Source organism: Nannospalax galili, unplaced genomic scaffold (assembly GCF_000622305.1).
Source record: "Nannospalax galili isolate Female #2095 unplaced genomic scaffold, S.galili_v1.0 scaffold281, whole genome shotgun sequence".
Lineage (NCBI taxonomy): Eukaryota > Metazoa > Chordata > Mammalia > Rodentia > Spalacidae > Nannospalax > Nannospalax galili.
The window spans coordinates 7,571,294-7,592,713 of record NW_008349068.1 but is presented as its reverse complement, the minus strand read 5'-3'; the positions used below and the strand labels follow the sequence as shown (position 1 = coordinate 7,592,713).

The following is a 21,420-nucleotide window of genomic DNA, read 5'->3' as shown; positions in this document are numbered from 1 at the left end:
GTTTCATTAAAATACAAATCTGATTAGTGGAGCACTGCACCTGGTCCACAGTAGGTGCTACTTCTATTTCTTTTCCTCCTCTTACGTAGGGTTTTTACTTGTCTCCCCATAAATCCAGTTCCTACTTTAGGATAATATATTCTAGCACCACATAAAGTTTATGCATCTTTCGTCATAAAAGCTGTTGAAAAAGAGCTAGATCTCGAATGGAGTGATAACAGAAATTAATAAGCAAGTTGTACAAAAATCAGGCAGGAAAAACCAATGTATATCTGTAATAATAAAGAGATAGAAATTCAGTGGGGCAAATTTAAAAACACTTTTAAAAGGAGTTTCCTAAGGTGTACTTGGGCTGAAAATGAAGACCAGTGGTCTGTAACAGCATTTCTCTTTGTGGCAAAGGCAAAGTGAAGAAATAAGTCAGTAAAGTCTCAGTATATTCCATTTTGAGTTGAGATGAACTGAAAATCTGTACTTATGTGCTAAAGGAATAATTATAAAATTGACATTTACAGATTACTTAACAAATAAATCAAGTTAGTTGAAACTTAACTGAAAATGTTTCCCCTTTCAGTCTTTGTGGTGGGAACGACGAGCTTTTCCACTGAAGGATGAGGACACAACAGCCTTATTATGCCAGGATGAAAGAAAGGATCAGACTGAGAGGGCACACACAGCCTTCCACGGTGAAGTTTTCTGTCCTAGCGCAGCAGAGGACGGCCACCCTCCAAAAATGCAGTCAGAGGGAATGGAAGAGCATAAAACCTTTGGTATAGGAGTTGCTAATGTTAAAAGAAATAGGTGACAGGGAACATGTTAAGAAAACTGAAAGGAAGACAGGAAAAAAAAACAACCCCCTTCTGGATTTTCCACCCCATGGTCACAGTTCCAGAACAAGAGGACATGCTGCATGCATCCATCTTATACTGTCTGTGAAGCAGGCCAGAGAAGTTTCTCTTTCCTTCCTGCACCACAGAAGTAGCTAGCTTTTCATCTACACAGAAAAGCTGGTCATTTGTGCTTGTCAGATAGGTCACAAGCATCAAGATTAACTGCTGCCATTTGAAGCTAAATCACATTGCTGGGTAATTTTTAAGGTGATATCTCCCCATGTATACTTGACTTGCCTCAAATGACAACTATTTTTTTTTTGTTCACATGGTAATTCACTAAAATTGCCTCAGAAATATGAGAATATACCAATGTGTACATAGAAAACACACACATATGCACGCACTTGCACGTAGTTTTAAGACTGTGCTAACAGTGATCCATGCCACTTAAAAATGCATGTATGAACTACTCTATGCAATGCAAGCTGCAACAAACCTCAAGCACAGGTGTCCACTAATAAAACACCTAAAAGCTTTGACTATGTAGAGGGAGGTTTTTTTTTTTTTTTCTTTTTAACCCTTTAACCAACACAAGTTATTCACGTGAATTCTTACATCAGATAACACAGTATTCATTTATTTGAAATCACTGTTATCTCCTGCACTAACCACAGGCTACTTTGTTTATTACTAATAGAATTAAGAGAAGCAACTTAGAATTTAATATTGGTACATTTTAAAATGATCACATTTTTTGAAAATTCAACTTGAGTTTTTAACCTACTTTATGTACCTCATGGAGATATCAATTTAAAATGTATAAACATAAAAATTGTAAGGTGGTTGTAATTCTAGCTACTGTACAGCTAGAAAATTTACTGTATTCTAGTTAATCCGTTCCTCCTTTGCTATAGCTTACATTATTCAAATGTCTGCTCTTATGGGCATCCTAGATTAAGAATTCAGATTTTTCAAAGAGTCAGACTTTAATATCGATTACTGACCGAGGAATGCACATAAGCAAAATTCTTTTGGAACCTATGATACCATTTTTCCTATATGAAAATTGAGGATAATTTGTATGAATCACTTTGTCATGTAAAAAAGGTTATTCAATTTGTAGTACTCATATTACTGAAAATCCTGGCCATTAGTTCTAAAGTCTGTGGGAATGGACACTAAAGGGGGTAACAAAAAAACCATTCAAATTCAATACTTACAGACTGTTGCTTATAGTTTCACTGTACATTTATTTTTAAAGAAAAAGAAAACAAAAGCCAGAAAAACACAAGTTGCCCCAGCAAATAAATTCAAATCTTTGTCATGTCTAATAGTATAATCTACATTTTTTAATTAAAGTTATTTCTATATGCCTTGTATTGTGTGATTTGATTAAATGCTATTATTCATGAAACCAATCTTTCTTAAGCTAAAATAAAAACAAGTATTAATAAACTTCTACCTTGTAGGGCAGGAAGAAGCCCAAACAAGTTCTATTCCATGAGAACGTGTCAGTGTTCTTATTTTTTTAACCTTATTTTTCAAAACATATAGCCTGAAGAAATTTAACAACACTGGTTTTTTTTCCTTGTCATATTCAAAAGTGAAGTAGCTGATACATAGTCTCTGGGTTACTGGGAACACAGTTATAAATACTTAGCTTACAGAGTAACTCTGTATCCTATCATCTCAGCTTATTCTTTCTTCCTTAGAATAAAATCTGTATCCCTGGGGTCAAAATCCATAGATTAGCAGAGTAGTTCTTGACACTCAATTCTTTAGAGGGTACAGTTAAACTGAAAATAAAGACAAGTAAAAGAAGTTTGTTTTTTGTAACCTCAAGAGCTATTTCTAATTGAGGAAGTCCTAGTAGTTAAAGCAGTAGAAGAGACCAGAAGGCCTATTCGGTGTGGGACCCTTCCCAGGTACCAGCCCAAGGGCAGAGCTTCAGTTTCTATTTCTTATAATGGACAAAAATAACTGCTCTCCCACTTATAGAAGAATGTAGGGGCTTAATGAAATTATACCAGAATGCTTCATAATGCACAAAACAGACATAATACTACCCATTTTGTGTTGAGCAGAAGTTTAGTAATACCATAGGCTTTCTAATATCACATTACCTCTTAATTCTCAATGGCAGTTACAGTTCCATTCAACATATGAGTTAATAGTGAAAACAGACTGGGTGATCTATTATGGTCAAAGAGGTAGAAAGGGGCAGAGTCAATATTGAACACTATAGAACTTCCGAGACTACATTTTTTTCTTTCTGCTCACAGCTAACACAAAAGCATTATTTGATAGCCCTAATGGTGGTTCAGAGTAAGAACCAGGAGCAGGAAGGAATCACTGAGCCACCTGCTTTGACCCAAAACAAAACAAAACATCTTGGTAAAAATCTATGCTTGGATTTTAAAAACCCTGGGCTTCATACATTGTTTTTATCTTCTAATAAGCCAAGTGCAAGTGAAAAAGTTTCAGATGCCAGACTCTGACATGCCACCACACCCGAGCTTCTATTTTCAGCTCTATTCCATTCATATGATCGAGCATATAAACAAATCACAAATGGCATGAAGCAGGAAGAATAAGGATGCCATCTGCTTTAGGGGTAAAGCTGGGAAACAACAGAACATTCTTTTTAAAAAATGCAGGGAAAAAAGGTTTTCATAGTAGCTAATTTTCCTCCTCAGTAAGACACATTTTTGTTTTTAACCTTAACAGGGTCATATTTTCCTTCTTTACAAAAATCATTCTCCCAGTATAAACAGATTATTTCATCACATTAATCTATAAATTGCTTCACTAAAAAGGTAGTTATACACACCAATTTCTAACCTCTTAAACATCCTGCACAATAGATTTTAATGACTGGATTTGCTCAGAAAAGCAGTACTGCCTCAAATACAATACGATTTGGTAGTCAATATTCCTCTCTTCCAGTGAAAAAGGCTTCACAAGCAGAAATCCTTGGATCCTTGTTGTTTCATCGATCAAGAGAACGTTTCTGAGCAGCTTCTGAGCAAACGTTTCTCAGTAAGTTGATCACAGCTCTGGGGTCGTCACTCCTCATAATGGCACTGCCAGACACAATCATGTTAGCTCCTGCCTGGAAGAAGCACACACTTAGGTTACACAGTGAAAGCAGAACCGAATAAACACAAGTCCTAGACTAGACTCTCCACCCTTGCCTCTGCCAGCACTTTCCAGAGGCTGCTTTGAGGTGAGCAAACTGAGGCACTGTAGTTCACAAAGGTAAGGATAAAATGCTTATCAACAAGGCTATGGAGTCATTTTACATGTCTACATAGTCATTGACCTTTGGGGTTAACTAACTTTAAGCTACATAGTACCTTTGTTAATATTTAGATGAAGTTGTAAAGTCCCCAGTCCTCAATTCAAGTTTTCCCTCATACTAATAACCCAAAGATATTAAAGAAACAATTGTTTAGATAATCTGAAAGTTCAGAGACAATTATTGTGAAAATGTTGCCATAGAATACTGGCAACATTAGTAACTTCTCACTCTGTGTCGGAAAGAATATAAAAATTTATCTTTATGCTTTCTTTGTATTGCAGAATGGTTTAATGTGGTTTAGGAAAAATTCTCCAGATGACATTTTAAAAAGTATAAGCAAAGAAATGGGGGGATCCCCAAACCTTATAAGCTCAAACAAGGTGACTCCAAATTTAGCTCTGGGCTTCTAAGGATTTACAGGATTCAACCTGAGAAGGGAAACCCAATCTGCTGTGTGACTCACTGCTGGAATTGGGAGAATCACAAGTTGAAGAAAATTTCTCCAGGGAGACCCAGTCACCTTATGGCAAAGCATCACATCTCCAACAACTTCTTTCCAGAAATTATTATGTATAGGGTTATTGCTTAACAGGTTTTTAATTTAAGCAGGGATAGCATAATATCAAAGAAGAGTTCAAAAGAGAGCAATTCAACCGGGGAAAAGGCGACATGCTTAGTAATCATCTGACCAGCTACTTTTCCATAAATATTTATCACTGCTCAGCCTTTCTGTTTATAGCTGTCTTTTTTTTTTTTGGAGCTGAGGACCGAACCCAGGGCCTTCCACTTGCTAGGCAAGCACTCTACCACTGAGCTAAATCCCCAACCCCTGTTTGTAGCTAAGTCTTACTATGTACCCCAAGCTAGTCTGAACCTCATTTCAAAGTCCTCCATTTTAGCTTTTGTCAGGTACCTATTTACCAAGCAGAAAAGTGTAGGTATTATAGAAGAACCTGAAAAGGCAGATACATGCACTCCTGAATAAAAGGCAGATGGGCTTCAATCATTCAATCACCCAGAGTTCTAGAGGGGCTGCCATCTTATGAAGGTCAGGAAGCAAAACTAAGCAAGGGTAGCCACCTAGAGAAAACAAACTTAGCCCTACAAATGGAACTAGGCCTGGAGTTTCATCAGAAGTGGTTATAGTCCCTTTTTTTTTTTTTTTTTTTTTTTTTTTTTTTGGACAGGGTATCAGTATTAGCCCTAGCTGGATGGCTGGCTAGTCTTGAATCCTGAATCACAGAGATCTGCCTGCTTTGCCTCCTGAGTGCTAGGGTTAAAAGTCAGTCATTTCCCCTTTTTTTTGGTCTTTTTGAGATAGGGGCTCCCTGTAGCCCCAGCTGGCCTGAAACTTGCTATGTAGACCAGGCTGGCCTTGAATTCACAGAGATCCACCTGCCTCGGCCTCCCTAGTACTGGAACTAAAGTTGTGCATTACCTCGGCTGGTCAGTCATTTCTTACAAAGAAAAAACACAGCTAATTATTTTTAAATTCTGAAGAACAGCATAATTAGGTCAGTTAAATTTCTTGATATATTTTTTTTTTTCCTTAAAGACAGAAATATCTTTTTAAAGAAAAACTTCTCACTGCTAGGCCTTGAAACTTAATGGTTTTACAAAGGGCTAATATTCAGGATGTTCTTTATGTTTTTTTGAGACAGGGTCTCTCTGTAGCCCTGGAGGGTCTGGAACTCACTATGTAAACCAGGCTGGCCTCCATCTCACAAAGATCCACCTGCCTCTGCCTCTGGAGTGCTGGGATTAAAGGTGTGTGACATCATGCCTAGCTCAACATATTTCCGTATAAAGCACTACTTCACCATTACCCTGATGACCAGAATATGCTATTTAATAATTTATGTATCTTTGAAACTCATTCTTTATTTCCCTAGTCCTACATTTGAACAAAAATATTATCCCAAGAAAACCAACTTGAGAAATTTTTTGGCCACAAGACTGTCCTGTAAATTACATATGGAGGGAACTGTACTGGTCACTGTTGGGGAGCAATCTCACCTCTGCACATTTATGGACAGTGTCAGGACCTACTCCACCATCGACCTCTATATCCAAAGTTGGGAACTGGGTCCTCAGCCAGTGAACCTAGACATACATGAAGAAACAGTGACTCCCAAAGAGAAGATGCAGGGGAATACAGCCAAGCACACAAAATATCAGAGAGCTGAGACCAGCAATTAAAACTCCAAACCTCTCACGAAGTTAACTATACCAACACAAAATAGTGGGGATCACTTTTTAATATACTAAGACACATTACATTTTATAAAATTTTGTTTAGCAAATGACATTCAATTTTTGATAGCTTTGTTAAGACTGTAACTTCAAGAAAACAAGACAAACTTCCAAACCTCAATGAAACCTCAAGTGATCTAAAGATTATGAAAATAATTTTTGAAAGAATAACAGGTAAAATATTAGCTTTGGTTTTTAAAAACATTCACCTACAGCATCAGATAATACTGTATTTCAGTGATGGAGGGCATTCTTGTCCCCTCACCTCCAAAACACGACATGTCTCAACAACAAATATATCAGTACATGCTTACTGAATAATACACATAAAGAGTAAAAGCCTCATCCAAAATTAAATATTTCTTTTACCTTGGGCATCATATCTTCCATGAATTTCTGTCCTCCAAACCCAGGTTCTACGGTCATTACCAAGGCCATATCGATTTGATTAGCCCAGGGGGCCAAATATTCAACTGTGGTTCCAGGTTTGATGGCAAGGCCAACCTGTAACAGAGACAAAGCTGCTACATCATGTTCTTTCCCTGGTGTGCTACTGTGGCATAGCAGGCCTAGTCAAAATATAAACTTATAAAACAGAATACCTAAAGTATTTAGACTATTGCATTTGTGTTATCTTTAACCTGACGTGGCCACCAAATATGAATGATTCCAAAGGTATTAGCTTTCAAAAAACATTAGAAGAATGTATATTGCAAATATGTAGTACTTAAACTCGGCATCACAGCTGGATCCCAGCTGCTCACACCCTCTTTACCCATCATCTGCTTTCTAACGAATCTTCCACGCTCTGACTCCTAGCACTGACTTCTTACCTTCATCCCATTCTCCCGAATGTCTTTAATCAAAGCTCCGGGGTTTTCTGTCGCCTCGAGATGAAAAGTGTATTGATTGGCACCTGCCACGGCCATAGGCTTTACCCACTGCTCTGGCCTCGCCACCATCATGTGCATGTCTGTGAAGAGAAGGCGGCTCCTGATCATCATGGGAAGGAAATGCCTGGCTCCTGGTATTGAAGTCAACCTCTAGTTTCTGCCATTTTGAATATAAATGCTTCTTGCACTACAAACATGATCAGTTACTTTGGTATAGGTAGTTTTCCTCTCTCAAAAATAAGTTTAGTTAAACTCACTTATGAAATAAAGTTTTTCCACAAAGAGCACAAGCTGGTGCATATGAAAAGTAATGACAAGAAATCAGGAAACAGTTCTAAGTCCAGTAAATGCCACACTAAAAAGCTTAAAGAAGTCACACTACCTGTTCAGTCTTGCTTTCATCAGAAATGATGTAATTCTCTCCATCTGTTCTTTCAGGCAACCATTACCTGCACTTTCTGCACCATGAATGTTACTCTAGGTCCTAGAAATCAAGTTGTTTCTCAACTACCCTGATGACTTTTCTTCGTGAGACAAACAGTAAAATAAGTAGAGAAAACACAAATAGGTTGGGCAATCACCCCAGCATAGCTGGGATACAGGAGGAATGAGGAGGTGAGAGGAGACAGCGAGGAAGGAAAGCAGAGTTCTGCTGGCTGTTGGGAATTCTGAGTGACATGGGGAAAAACTCAGGTCTTTGAGTGAAGTGACAAGATCCAAACAAGGCGCGACTGGGACAGAAACCAAGGTAAGAAAGGCAATGGCAGCGACTGAGGGCTCTAGGTGTGTTCTGAAGGCACAGCCAACAGGAGAGGTGAGTGTCTTCAGATGTAGACAGTGAAAGGAGAATTAAGACAAAGCCAAGAAGGCGGGCGGGAGCAGCTAGAGCAAAACTGCCATGAACCGAATGATACAAGATTTTAGAGGGAAAGGCAGGCTACTAGAGAGGCCTGAGAGCCTAATTATGTTTGTTTTATATAAATACGTAAGGAGAACATGGGCATGGTCTTCTTAAAGTTCTAATAGTGTTTTATAAGAAGACAGCTTAAATGAGACTAGACCAAAAAAATCACCCTGGGAAGAATTCTATTGTGGGCAGTGAGGAGAGTTGTTTTATAAGAGGAAGTACATTTCTGACATTGCTAAGTTGTATTTTAAAAATAAATTCTAGGGGCTGGAGAGATGGCTCAGTGGTTAAGAGCACCCACTGCTCTTGCAGAGGACCCAGGTTTGATCCTCAGCATCCACATGGCAGCAAACAACCATCCATAACTCCAGTTCCAGGGGAGCCAACACCTCTTCTGATCTCCACTGGCACTGCAAGACACGGGTGCACTTATATACATGCAGGCAATACACTCATGTACACAAAATAAAAATAATAAATAAAATATTAAAAATAAATAACTAATATTCTAGAACTTAACAAAGATTATAAAATCTAATAAAGCTCTAGAAAAGAGACAATGAAATCAGTATTACAGTATGTATTTCTAAACTAACAAAAACAATTAAATAGAACATATATTAACAGCTAAAACTCAGATTCCAGCACTCTTTTGTGGATATTGGCTAGATGTGCAAATATTTAATATTAGAAATTCAAACTAAGATAGTTCAAAATACTTGTTAATGCTTTAAATGGTAATAGAGATTCCAGCAATCCCCTTCACCTACAGTTTGACTTCCTGCGGCTTCGTTTCTGAGATTTTCTGGAGTCAATGGTGGTGTGAAATTACCAAACATAAAATTCCACAAGTAAACACACTCTAAGTTTTATACTGAGCACCTCACAGCAGCTTGCTCTGTGAATAATCCCTTTGTCCAACAACTTTAAGGAGTCCCTTCTTTCACTCCTGAGATCCACCTAAGGTTGTGAAGCTCACACAACAAGCACTTTCATAGGCTGAGTCATCTCACTGGTCCCTATTTTTTACTTGACAACAGCAACATAGCACAAGAGTGAAGATGGCAATTAGACAAACCTTAATGCTTTCTTAAGTATCATCTCATCACAAGGATTACAGTCACATAATTTGACAGAGACTGCATTCACATAATTTTTATTATATTGTCCTAACTGTTCTAGTTTATTACTATTTGTTCTCACTAACTATACCTAATTTATAAATTAAACTTTATCACTGGTAAATGTAAGAAAAACACTGAGGATGCTCTATGCCTGTCCTAGTTACTTTCTATTGCTATGATAAAAACACTGACTAAAACCAACTTGGGGAGAAAAGGGTTTATTTTATCTTATAGCTCTTAAGTCACAGTTCATCAATGAAGGAGGTCAGGGCAGGAACTGAAGCACAGGCCATGGAGGAACAATGCTTACTAGCTCACTCCTCTGGCCTGTGCTCAGTCTGCTTTCTTATACAACACAGGCCCACCTGCCCAGAGCTGGCACTGCCAACAGTGGGCTGGACCCTTCCCACATCATTCAACAATAGAGAAAATGCCCCACAGACATGGCCACAGGCCAGTCCATGGAGGAAATTCCTCAATTGAGGTTCTCTCTACTGAAGTGTGTCAAGTTGACAAATGAAACTGGCCAGCACAATGTCCTCAGCACCAAATATTCAGCCAATATTTAATTCTTTGTGCAAAAATTAGCACACCAATCTTATTACTATGGAAATTTGCTTCCATGTTAAATGGAAAAAAAAAATACACATACCAAAGAGTTGTTTTAAAATAAATTTATGATTTGTTACCAGCAAATGTTTGATTTGTTGTCCATTTTATATAACTGCAGACCCAGGGTTGCATAAGAGTTCCTTAGGCAAAAAGGGATTGTGAGGGAAAGAAAAAAACTGTAAGAAGTCCTGTTCTATGTCAGGCATTGTGGTGAACACCTGTAATCCTAGCGTTTGAGAGGTAGAGTCAGAGGATCAGGAGTTCAAGACCAGCCTGGACTACATGAGCTCCTATCTCAAAATTTAAAAACTAAAGTAAAAGTAATATAAAGTAAGAAATCCTTATTATACAGTATATTAGTAGTATTTCTTAGATAAGGTACCCAATAAATTACATGAGACAGTCACCACTTTATTATAAAATACACCTCATTAGATGGTTTTTACTGTAGGCTAATGTAAGTGTTCCTGAGCACATTTAAGAAAGACTAAATTATGCTTTAATGGTAAAAATGAATTGACAGGTAATTCTTAAGTCTATGAATTTTTTTTTTTGTCTTTTTGAGGCAGATACTCCCTGTAACCTTAGCTACATAAGACAAACACCACTTTATTATAAAATATACCTGATTAGACGGTTTTTACTGTAGGCTAATGTAAGTGTTCTGAGTACATTTAAGACAGGAGAGGCTAAACTATGTTTTAGAGGTAAAAATACATTTTTGACAGGTAATTCTTAGTCTATGAATTTTTTTTTTTTTTAGACAGGGTCTCCTCCAGGTAGCCTCAGCTGGTCTGGACCTCACTATATACACCAGGCCGGCCTTGAACTCACAGAGATCCGCCTGAGTGTCCCTCCGAAGTGCTGGGACTACAGGCGTGCACCACCACACCCGACAGTCTATGAAATACTTACAGGAGCATAACCCTGTGATAGGCTGAGAAACATCTGCATGAGGATGCCACCAAGCTCCTAAGACGTAAGTGTTGTACAGAAATCTTACAGGCTCCATGGCAACAAACATTGACAAGGCATTTTCCTTGAAGTTCACTTGTTAATTAAAAAACAAAAAGTCAGGGGAGGGGGTCTGAAGGTGACCAAAATATAATAAAAACATTTTTGGGTAAAAAGTCATGATTAAAAAAAACAGTTTTTCAGTTTTCTTTCAAGAGGAAAATGATGCTTGAAACAAACAGCTAGTTCAGATTGTAACTCAAACTATGATACAACTTATTTTACCTGAGAAAAGGACCACATGCAAGTGCATTCTACTTCCTACTGCCACATAAACAAAATGCTCAAAGACTAATTTATTATAGCTGGCATGGTGGCGCAGGCCTTTAATCCCTCACTTGGGAGGCAGAGGCAGGCAGATCTCTGTGAGTTCAAGGCCAGCCTGGTCTACATAGTGAGTTCCGGGCCAGCTGGGGCTACAGGAAGACCCTGTCTAAAAAAGACCAAAAAAGGGCTGGAGAGATGGCTCAGCGGTTAAGAGCACTGACTGCTCTTGCAGAGGACCCACGTTCAATTCCCAGCACCCTCACGGTGGCTACAAACCATCCTTAACTCCAGTTCCAGGGAAATCCAAAGCCCTCTTCTGACCTCCGCAGCACTGCACAACACAGGTGCACTTGCATACATGCAGGCAATATACTCATACACATAAAAAAAAAATAATTAAAAAGGCCAAAAATAGAGACCACTTTATTAAAATCAGTAATCTATATTCCACTTCACCAAAGTGCACACTACAAACACACAGCAAGGAAGCATAGTACTACTGGTAGAGTTCAACGCCACTGCACCATTGATTTGGTCATGACGCCAACGAACTATTGCTCTTGCAACATCAGTATGGAAAACAGTAAATACAGTTTTAGTATTATGAAAATGGTTTTGAGAGCCTGGAGATATGGCTCAGCAGTTAAGAGTACTTGTAGCTCTTACAGAGGACTTTGTTCTCAACATCCACATGGAGGCTCTCAATCATCACTAACTCCAGTTTCAGGGGATCTGACACTCTTTCCTGGCCTCTGCAGGTACCAGGCACACACATGGTACACATATATACGTAGGTAAAACATACATCAAAAAAAAGGTAAGTAAATCTTTAAAAACAAAAAGAAAATGGTTTTGACAGAGTATCTAAAATGGATTTATATGGGCTCTTGAAGACCACTCCCTTAAATAGTAAGTACAGACTTTTCTTATTACTTTATTTCTTAAGACTTTTTTTCTGCTCAATACTAAGAGTTTTAGAAGCAGCAGAGCCCCTGCTCATGCAGGCCTGTAATAGAAGTTTCTCTGGAGGCTGAAGCAGGAGGATTTCAAGTTCAAGGTCAGCCTGAGTTCTAAGAATGAGTTCTAAGTCAGCCTGAGGTATTCAGAAAGAGCCTGTGTTAAAGTAGAGCCAGAGAAATGACTCAGTGGATAAAGGTGCTAGCTATGTACACCTGACAACCTGAGTCAGATCCTTGGAAGCCATGTAAACAGCCAGATAGAGTACTGCACACCTGTCATTCTAGTACTCCTATGGCAAAACAGGAGATAGATAAATAAAGCAGCCAGGAAGCAGAAACCAGACAGACCTTCCTTCCAGCAGGTGGAAGGGGAGAAGGGGCACCCAAAAGTTGTCTTCTGACCTCCACACCTGTGCTTTGTCACATGCACACCCATACTCACAAAGATTAAAAACATTTTTTTTAGGATTTAAAAATAAGGGGCTGAAGAGATGACTCAGCAGTTAAGAGCACTGGCTGCTCTTGCAGAAGACCCAGGTTTGAATCCCAGCACCCACATGGCAGCTGACAACTGCCCGGGACTCCAGTTCCAGGGGATCTAACGCCTTCTTTTGGCCTCCTCTGGCATTGCAAAACATGCTGGCATAACACTCATACACATAAAATAAAAATAAAAAGCTTAAAAAATATTTAAAAATAAAAGTAAAATGGCTGGGAATACAGTACAGTGGGAGAGTGAGTGTGCAGCATGTGTGAGGCCCTGGGTTCAATTTCCAATACCAACAAAAAAGAAAGATTTAACAAGTTATACATATGACATATCATCCACTTCCTAAAATACATTCAAACATCAATCATTCAATAACCAAGAACCAAGAATAAATAACAACAAAAATACTTCTGAACTAAAAAAAAACAATGGGGTTGGAGAGATGGCTCAGCAGTTAAGAGTACTGGCTGCTCTTGCAGAGGACCAGGGTTCAATTCCCAGCACTCACATGGCAGCATTCAACAACGTCTATAACTCCAGTTTCAGGGGATCTTACGCCCTCTTCTGATCTGTGGGCATTAAAGCTGGCATATACTCATTCACATAAAATAAAAACAATAAATAAAATATTTTAAAAAAACTGTAAAAAACAAAGTTCACAAAACTCAGTCATTAAAATTTATAGAATATTCACCTTTAATTTGGACCTAATTCTTAAAAGATTAATTAGTAAATTTATCAAAAAAAACAACTAAATTCAGAAAGAAACAGACTACACGTAGCAGTGGTAGCAGGGTATAAGGAGCAAAGACTCTAACAGCAGATACAGAAAACAGTAAAACGTGAGACGAGGAGTAAAAGGAAAAGGAAAAAATAATAATAAAAACATAAAGACAGAGCAAAGAACTGTATACCTACTGTACTGGGGGAAAAATATAATTTATTTTATTACTTCTTATAAGAACAAAGTAAATTTTAAAAAGTCATAGCATTATACAAGCTGATTAAAGAAGTTACTTTGGAAAACTCTTTTCCAAAACAAATTTTTAACATAACCAGGATTATAATCCACTATTTGAAATTTCAAAATGATGTCTATGTTGGTGAACTATTCTTGGCTCATGCCACATACATGCCACAAACTATAATACTGCACAGCTTCTTTGGTCTGCTCCAGTGGACAGATACTCGAGCAGGTATGTCCAGCCAGTAACCTAAATAAGGTGGAGGATAGCTATAAATGGAGCCCAACATGAAACTGTAAATTCACTTAAAATACCATGAAATTTTTGTGTGTGATTTGATTTTTGTAACTCAATTGTGTGGTTCTCAAGTGTGAACTTTGTAGATGACATCATGTTCCAACGTCAAAAAGCTGGACATGCTTGCTACAGGCTCTATCCAAAACTTTCTGCACTAGGAGAAATGTCTTGTGGCTGCACTGTGTAAGTCAGTGGCCACTAGCCACATGAGGCTATTGAGGCTTTGCAATGTGGTTAATGCGAAACTAAATGGATACACATGGCTTTTTGAGCTACCATGCTGAACAGTACAGCCAGTCCTTCATAAAACTGGTCCATCATATGCTGACAAAAACTTGGGATTCTACTTAATTCTCTAAGTTACATAAGAATACTTTTAGAATTTCTTAAGTACAGACATTTGGCAAGTGAGACATTGCTCACTTAGTGTTAGTAATAGCAAAAACATGTGAACTGAATCTCAGTTGAAATAACTTCCAGTTAAAAAATCTTCGTATTTATTTTCTTTGACACTGAACTGAAACATATTTAGGCCCTATCTTCAGAAAGCTCCAATTTGCAAGAAATAAATTGGCTGTTGGACCATTCTTCTGATTCATAAATTCAATCACTAATTACACTGGGCCCCCAATCATGTTTGACTGCTTAGCTTTAAGAAAACCAAAAGGTGAATTCTGTCTCTGCCCTCATGGATCTTACAGTCTGATAACCTCAGACTGAAGGAAGTTCTAAGATCATGGCTTACAAGCCCCTGAGGGAAAGAACTGGGGTCACTACTAAGATTAGCTAATGAAGCCCCACCAAGAAAACCTGAGAAAATGCAAGATAAACTTGAAAAAAGAAAAAGAAAGAAAAATATCAACCAGTCACATTTCCTTTACTTTAAGAACGTATCCAGTTTTAAAAGGTGTAATACCTACTTACCAAAGAAAGGGTCCTGCCCCAGCTGCTTTCGGAGGCTTTCTACCACAGGGTGACCAAAGGTGATGTTGGGAACAAAATGCCTACAAGACAAAAAAAATAAAATAAAATAAAATAAAAATCATACTTTGTAAACATTTTCAACTTCCATGCTGTATTTCTGTTAATATGAATTCTGGTGAGGGAATTCTTTCTGGGATTACAATGTTTTCCAACATAATACTTAACATTTTCAATATTAAACAAAAATAACTGGGCGATTTCAGTTTTACAAAGCAGTAGCAGTGTAACATTAAGCACATGTGTATTGTCACACATCTTCATAATGACAAATTTATAATCCATAACCCATAATAAACAGAAATGGAAAGATGGCAAAAAAACTGTGTGATGTGCACAAGTGACTCACTTGTTAGTAGAGATAAGGATGCTAACACAGGCGTCCTGAATCCTAGCTTGTCACAGGGAACTTCTAATTCATTTTAATCACAGAATACCAAATGACAGTGTATTTAAGCTTTTTAAACAATAACCAGTTTTTTTTTAAAAAATGATGTTTATCCTGGGGAACCATAGTGTACTGAGGGCTTAGGGCATGCCAGGCAACGTGCCTTTCTTCACACTCAATCAGATAGATACTAGTTATATTCCATGTGAAAGGGGGCACCTGACATCCTTCAGTCAGCCAGCTAATAATCTGCAGAGTAAAACTCAAGTTAAATCGACCTGGTAAAAGCCCTCACATACTTAAATACTTAACCTTTAACCTCCTTAGTTCATCTTCCTGTTGTGCCACTTGCTCACTTAAATATTTAATGATGACCAGAAAAAAAAGAAACAAAACCAACAAACAAAAAAACCTCCCACATGTAGACATGTACACACTGTGCTGTGCAACAGGTACTGTGGGTTTTTTTTTTTAATGGATTTATTTTTATTTTATGTGTATGAGTATACTGTCTTCATATATATAAGTGTAGCCCCGTGTATGATGCCCATGAAGGATGGAAGAAGGTGGGTGTCAGATCCCCTGTAACTACAGTTATGGACTGCTGCTAGGCATCAAGTGAGTGCTGGGAACTGTATGCAGGTCTTCTGCAAGGGAGCCAGTGTTATCAACTGCTAAGCTTCTCCAGCCTCAGGCACTGTGTTTTATAAATAAATAGGCTAAGAGTTTACAATATCACTTGTGAGAGGTGATTCAGGTCAACAACTAACCAGAATCCCACACCCCGCCACCCCCACCACTCCATTGTTTCAGGACTGTTATCAGTGGGAAACCATCGAAGCCAAGGACTACATTTCCCAGCTGCCTTTACGTCCAAGTCAGTCCTTGGTGATAATTCTCAATGCCTGTATGCCACCAGAGTCCAGAACATCAAGGGCACAGGCTGAGCAGTCCAAATCTGGTATTAAAAATCAGGACTTTTTCAGCACCAATATGATGCCACAAAAGGCAAACTGCATTCATCATGTGACACGTTGTAGGTACACTGTTAAGAGTGCTTAAACTGGGTGTGGTGGTGCACACAATAATCTTGCACCTGACAAGTAAAGCTGGAGGATCAGGGGTTCAAGGTCATTCAAGGCTACACAGAAATCCCACCTGCAATTAAAAAGAAGACACTATAAAATCTTTCAGGAAATGCAAGAATACACAAAATAAAGGAATTTCATCTTAGATCTGGGGCTCATCTCCAAAGTAACTCATCAGACAAATACAAATATTCCCAAATCCAAAATAAAATTCAAAAGCTGAAACAATTTTGGTCCCAAGCATTTTGGATGAGGAACACTCAACCTGTATCCCTCTCCCGCTCTCACTTTACCTGTCAGCTGATAAAAGCCCTTCAGGAGTCACAAGACAAGATGAAATCACAGAATGAATGCATGGAAGGGCTCACAATGAGTTATCAAATCAGTAAGAAATAGAGTGCTGTGCTCCTGAAATCTGGAATCTGAGAAAAAAATCAAACAATAATGTGCACAAAAATGTGAGACAGCAGCAAGATTAAGATCAGAGCAAGCACTGTGTAACATTCTACAATGATCAACGTGCTTATGAGACAATGAAATTTGTAGGAAAAGAAATGAAGCTGGAAACGAGGTGAAGGCAGAAATGAGCAAGTTTGAGCCATAGTGGGGAAGGGTGTTGACAAGCTGGAGTGAAGAAGCAGGGGTGGGTTCCATCAAAGGAAGGCATACAATGCTACACTCAGATTTGTGGACTTCACTGCGCTGTTAAGTGAAGTGAGATTTCAAGGCAAGAAGCCAGGTAATAAGTAACAAACAATAAAGCAGGAAGATGGCCTGGCAAAAAACTTCAAGAAGGCAAGGGTGATGATGCGTAGTAAGGACTGACTGAAATGACAAAGATGGCGGAAGTACGAGGCTCTGTCGAAGCTTAGACACAAGGGGGGACTGAAAGAGAATAAACCATGGCAAAGGTTTACGTTTAGATGACAGGCAAAAAACATGTTCCTAAAGACTTGTCTACAGCCTAGGTACGAATTCTAAATACTATATCTTAAAACTTGAAAATCTGAAAACAACTGGATGAGATCAGTGATAAAACTAGCAGGATGAACAGGTGGACTGCTGGACATGTTCGCTAACCCACTGATTCTTAGAGATTAAAATTTCAGTATTTAGAAGATTATTCTATCACTTACCTAAGAGCAGTCACTATCAGAGTCAGATAACATGCTGATGTTACTAAACTAGAGACAAGGGTCAGATAAGCAGGCAGTAGCCCCAAATGACTGTTTTACAACTTTGGAAGGAAAAGATTTTAATTCATGTCCTGTTCTTTTAATTTGTTGTGTGGCTTTGAAAACAGTTTTGTTCTCCCCAGTTTAGGTTTCATTTATCATGAAAACAAAAAAATGTTGATGATCATAGGCTAAGTAACTGAAAACCAAGTAAATACAAATTTACTTAATTGACAAACAAGGATAATATATAAAACTACTGACCCCAAATTATGTGAGCAGTTTGTGCTCCTGGTGATCAAGTCAATGCACTGGGCCCACTAAAAGCACTCAAGGAACAAGATGCACCAATATTCCCACAAGAAGCTCAAGGCTTGTTTGTGGCTAAGCCATAACCAAAAGGGGCAAAAACCCACGAATGAAGCCAGGTGTCTTGGATTTGCCGGACAACACGAACTACAGGACACTTGGTGCAGAGGGATTCGCAGCCCCTTCATTAAGGCTATTGAGGTTCCAAAACCTCTCAACTGGAATTTTTTAACAAATGTCCCAGAGATTGCTTACTGGACTAGAGAACATTTGATTAATTCACTCTAAAGAACTAAGATTTCATCAGAAAAGTTTGCTTCATCATTATCTTATTCTGACTTTCCCACACTTGAATGTACTTTTGGAGCAAAGCTTGAAATAAAAAACATAACAGACCAAGAATTCCTTTCTTCCAGTGACTTGCTAGGATTAAACTCTAATTGCTGTAATAGAGAAGTATGTCTTTGATCACATCATGTTCCATCACCAGTCCAGAGCCTTACTTTAAATATATATGAAATGCAGTCTACGTCAGACAGATATAACAAGCAAGGAAGAATGGTAAGAGGACTAAGGTTGGTATAAAATACACCAAAGGCAAATAATCTTCCTGTGCATCAGGAACCACAAGCTCACTAGTCGTGGGTGGTGGCAGACAGCATTAAGGAGCAAAACTGAACAGATAAAGATGGGATGAAGAGGTGGGACCCCAGCATGGGGGCACATGACTTTAATCCCAGGACCCAGGAGGCAGAGGCAAGAGGAAATCTTATCTCAAAAAAGGGGGGGGTGCGGTTTACAAGGAGATAAGTGAAACACAGCACACAAATGAACAACTGACTAAGGTGCGTGTCTTACTCAGCTCTGGCCCATCATGCCTTTGCCTGATGGGCTGGCAAATCTTTGGTGTGTCTCCCCGCCCCCAATGCTAGAACTCAGAAATGTAGCATTTCTGGGTAATTAACTTAGACATAGCTCTTTGCTCTCTTCCCAAGGGTGGGATCAACACACTCCAGCCACCATCCTTTCATTATTTTCTGTTTTTTCTCAGCATGTTTTTCTAACCAAACTTGTGCCCCACCTTCCAGTATTTCCCAAACTAGCTGCCAACTTTGGAGATAAATTCAGTTTTAATCAGGAGAGAAAAATGGGGGCATAGGTGGAGAAGGGGGGGGGTCCTAAAACAATGAGAAGCCCAAAGTGTAATATTAGAGAAGATTTATGAAAAGGGCATGGGAAGAGAGGTACTGGCTAGTGCTTTCACACTGCTGGCCTGGAGACACTGTAGCAGATAGCTAAGGGGCATTGTAACAGCTCAGACAAGTTCTCTGACAGATACTGGGAAAGAGGCTGTGCCTTCCTAAACTGGTTTCCTCTTTTGCAAATGGTGAATGGAAACAGCTTTTACTTCAAAAAGTAGGTGAGTTTGAAAACTACACATGAAGAGTTTAGGTTTTACAAATCAGAGCCTCCTGCAAAAGAGGAAAAAACAAAAAGAACAACAAAAAAATGTTTATCTTATTTACTAAGCTTACAGTCCGCCTTAGGGCTGGGAGAGGGCAAAAGTGATTCCTAAGAGATTCTTCCTATTATAATTAAGCAATGATAACTTGGCTGAACAACAGGAGTTTTACTCCAAAGAATACCAAGGTGAGAGAGACAGAGGATATCTTGCCCCCAGGAAGCATACAGTATAGTGCGAGAGATGTGAAATAATACAAATATAAATAATTAGCTGCTCTTTGAGGACAGAAAATGTCTTAAGAATTCTGTCAGTCCAGGATACAGAAAGCATTTTTGAGGAAACCCAGATGTTACATTGTTTCTAAATCTGGCCTATCATTTCTTAGCTATTTGTAACAAATGCTGGTGACCACACAGACCTCAAAAAAACCATCAATTAATCTACAAAAAGTAGGAAAACAGAAACAGTGAAGTGCCTAGAAGTTTGGCTACTAGCGGCCACCAATGTTCCTACCAGCAAACTGAAACACATTTTCTCTGCCCCTTCATTTACCCACCCATGACTTAGTTAACACCAAACTGCTTTCTGGGTCAAACAGACACCTCTGTGCACATGCAGCCCGGTCCACACTGAGGCCCCTAGGTTTTCTCAGGCACTGAAAACATGGGCACCATCTATGGTCCACATTCTAATTAGTAAACTACCTCTGAAAGTCAAAGACCTCCCAGAAAAACTGGCAAGAGAAACAACAGATTAACCACAAAGAGCAAAAAACAAAATTCCTATAGAGAAGCGAGTGGCATTAAAAAGTAACAGTGTATTTGAGTGTGGTGGCACATGCCTGTAATCCCGGCAACTGGGAGGTCAAGGCGAGATTGAGTTAGATGTGAGCCTGATTTACAGATGGCTCAAAAACAAAGAGCAACCTCCCACTCCACCGCCCCCTAAGAAAAATCCTAATTAATCTCTTGTAAATAACACAAATTTGCCAAAGTGACTGAGGGGTAGATTTTGTTTAAAATAAATTTATTTTCCTATCCCAACCCAAGGTAAAACGGCTTTTATATTTCTATGCAGAGGTATCAGTGAGGTATGCTTAGCAAAGCCAATAAGATTCAAGTCCCAAGTCCGTCACAATGTTCTATAACCTTGAGTAAGTCTTACTGTTTAGTTTTTTTTTTGTTTGTTTGTTTTTTTTTAACTCAGTCTATAACCAACGTAGGAAACTTGTATCCTGATTCGGAGCATTAAAAGCTATAACTACAGTGCTTAAAAATTACTTACAAAAAAACTGACCTCCCTGAAGAGCAGGGTGCCTGAAGAGAAAATAGACAGGAAAATCAGAATTCGAATAACGATACAACTAACAATCGTAGAGAATCCATTACTTGTATGTCAGGCACTGACTGTATGTAAACTTTGCTTCTCCAAAGATGTCGAAGCGTTCTATGATTACCAGTACTTCCATTTTCCTAACACTGAAACTGAAGCTCAGTGAGGGGAAGGGACTTGTCCAAGACAACTCAGCAAGTAATCGGATTCAGAAATCACTCTCCAGCTGCCAAGCTCATCATCGACAGCCGGCAAGTTTGTCTCCCCGGTTTTGCCACGAACTAGTTATCTGAGTTTGGCCAAGTCGAGCCTGTCTCCTGGGGGCCCTGCGCTTACAGGAGACGGAAGGTGGTCTCCGGACCCTAACACCGACGTTACGGGGTCCGGGAGGCCTGAGGACAGAGAACCTCCGGCAGCCGCGTGGCTCCAGCCAGGGCCCAGGCTCCCGCCCCCGCCCCGCCCCGCGTCCGGCAAAGCCGTCGGTCTCAGAGGCACTCGCTGCGCTGCAGCAGCGGGACACGCGCTGCCAGCCCGCCCGAGCCCCGCGGAGTTACCCGTCCATTACATCCAGGTGCAGGTAGTCGGCCCCCGAGTCCAGCATGCGCAGGCACTCGGCCCCCAGGTTGGCCAGGTCGCTGTTGAGGATGGACGGACCGATCTTGCAGCCCGACGCCATGGTGCCGGTTCCCCAGACCGATGAGCCCACGAGAGCCCGAGCGGCCAAGGCGGCGCCCCGATTGGGCGCGCAGCAAGGGCTCCGCCCCCTC

General features: G+C 39.4%; 2 protein-coding genes and 1 long non-coding RNA gene across 10 annotated transcripts in view; 1 reads left to right on the top strand and 2 right to left on the bottom strand.

Annotated features, from left to right (window-relative positions):
- LOC103744460 overlaps nucleotides 1-667 on the bottom strand; it is a 15,706-nt gene extending 15,039 nt beyond the window's left edge. Inside the window, exon 1 of the long non-coding RNA XR_607707.3 lies at nucleotides 554-667. This is a non-coding gene — a long non-coding RNA (uncharacterized LOC103744460). The remainder of the gene's footprint in view (nucleotides 1-553) is intronic.
- Kansl1l (KAT8 regulatory NSL complex subunit 1 like) overlaps nucleotides 1-2,636 on the top strand; it is a 179,143-nt gene extending 176,507 nt beyond the window's left edge. For all 4 annotated transcript variants that reach the window (XM_029569936.1, XM_017801379.2, XM_017801380.2 and 1 more), the window contains one exon: nucleotides 575-2,636. In XM_029569936.1, coding sequence (XP_029425796.1) covers nucleotides 575-805 — 231 coding nt within the window. In that variant the 3' untranslated portion in view covers nucleotides 806-2,636. The remainder of the gene's footprint in view (nucleotides 1-574) is intronic.
- Rpe (ribulose-5-phosphate-3-epimerase) lies at nucleotides 2,064-21,420 on the bottom strand. Of its 5 annotated transcripts, none has more exons than XM_008846243.3 (7): nucleotides 21,219-21,329; nucleotides 20,606-20,637; nucleotides 14,840-14,919; nucleotides 7,221-7,360; nucleotides 6,757-6,891; nucleotides 6,151-6,237; nucleotides 2,064-3,945 (listed from the first exon to the last, which is right to left on the bottom strand). In XM_008846243.3, exons 1-7 carry the CDS (start codon nucleotides 21,327-21,329, stop codon nucleotides 3,823-3,825), a joined length of 708 nt encoding a protein of 235 aa, XP_008844465.1. In that variant the 3' UTR covers nucleotides 2,064-3,822. The 5 variants fall into 5 exon arrangements, with proteins under 5 accessions (XP_008844465.1, XP_008844462.1, XP_029425797.1 ...); XM_029569937.1 differs by having other exon boundaries at nucleotides 3,823-3,945; nucleotides 20,618-20,637; nucleotides 21,219-21,420; XM_008846242.3 differs by having other exon boundaries at nucleotides 3,823-3,945; nucleotides 21,208-21,416.

Coding starts and splice junctions, on each gene's coding strand:
- Rpe (XM_008846243.3), bottom strand. CDS start 21,329: ATGGCGTCGGGCTGCAAGATCGGTCCGTCCATCCTCAACAGCGACCTG. Junction 20,638..21,218: donor CCGACTACCTGCACCTGGAT/GTAATGGACGGG, acceptor TTTTCTCTTCAG/GCACCCTGCTCTTCAGGGAG. Junction 3,946..6,150: donor CTGTCCATAAATGTGCAGAG/GTGAGATTGCTC, acceptor TGCTTCTTCCAG/GCAGGAGCTAACATGATTGT.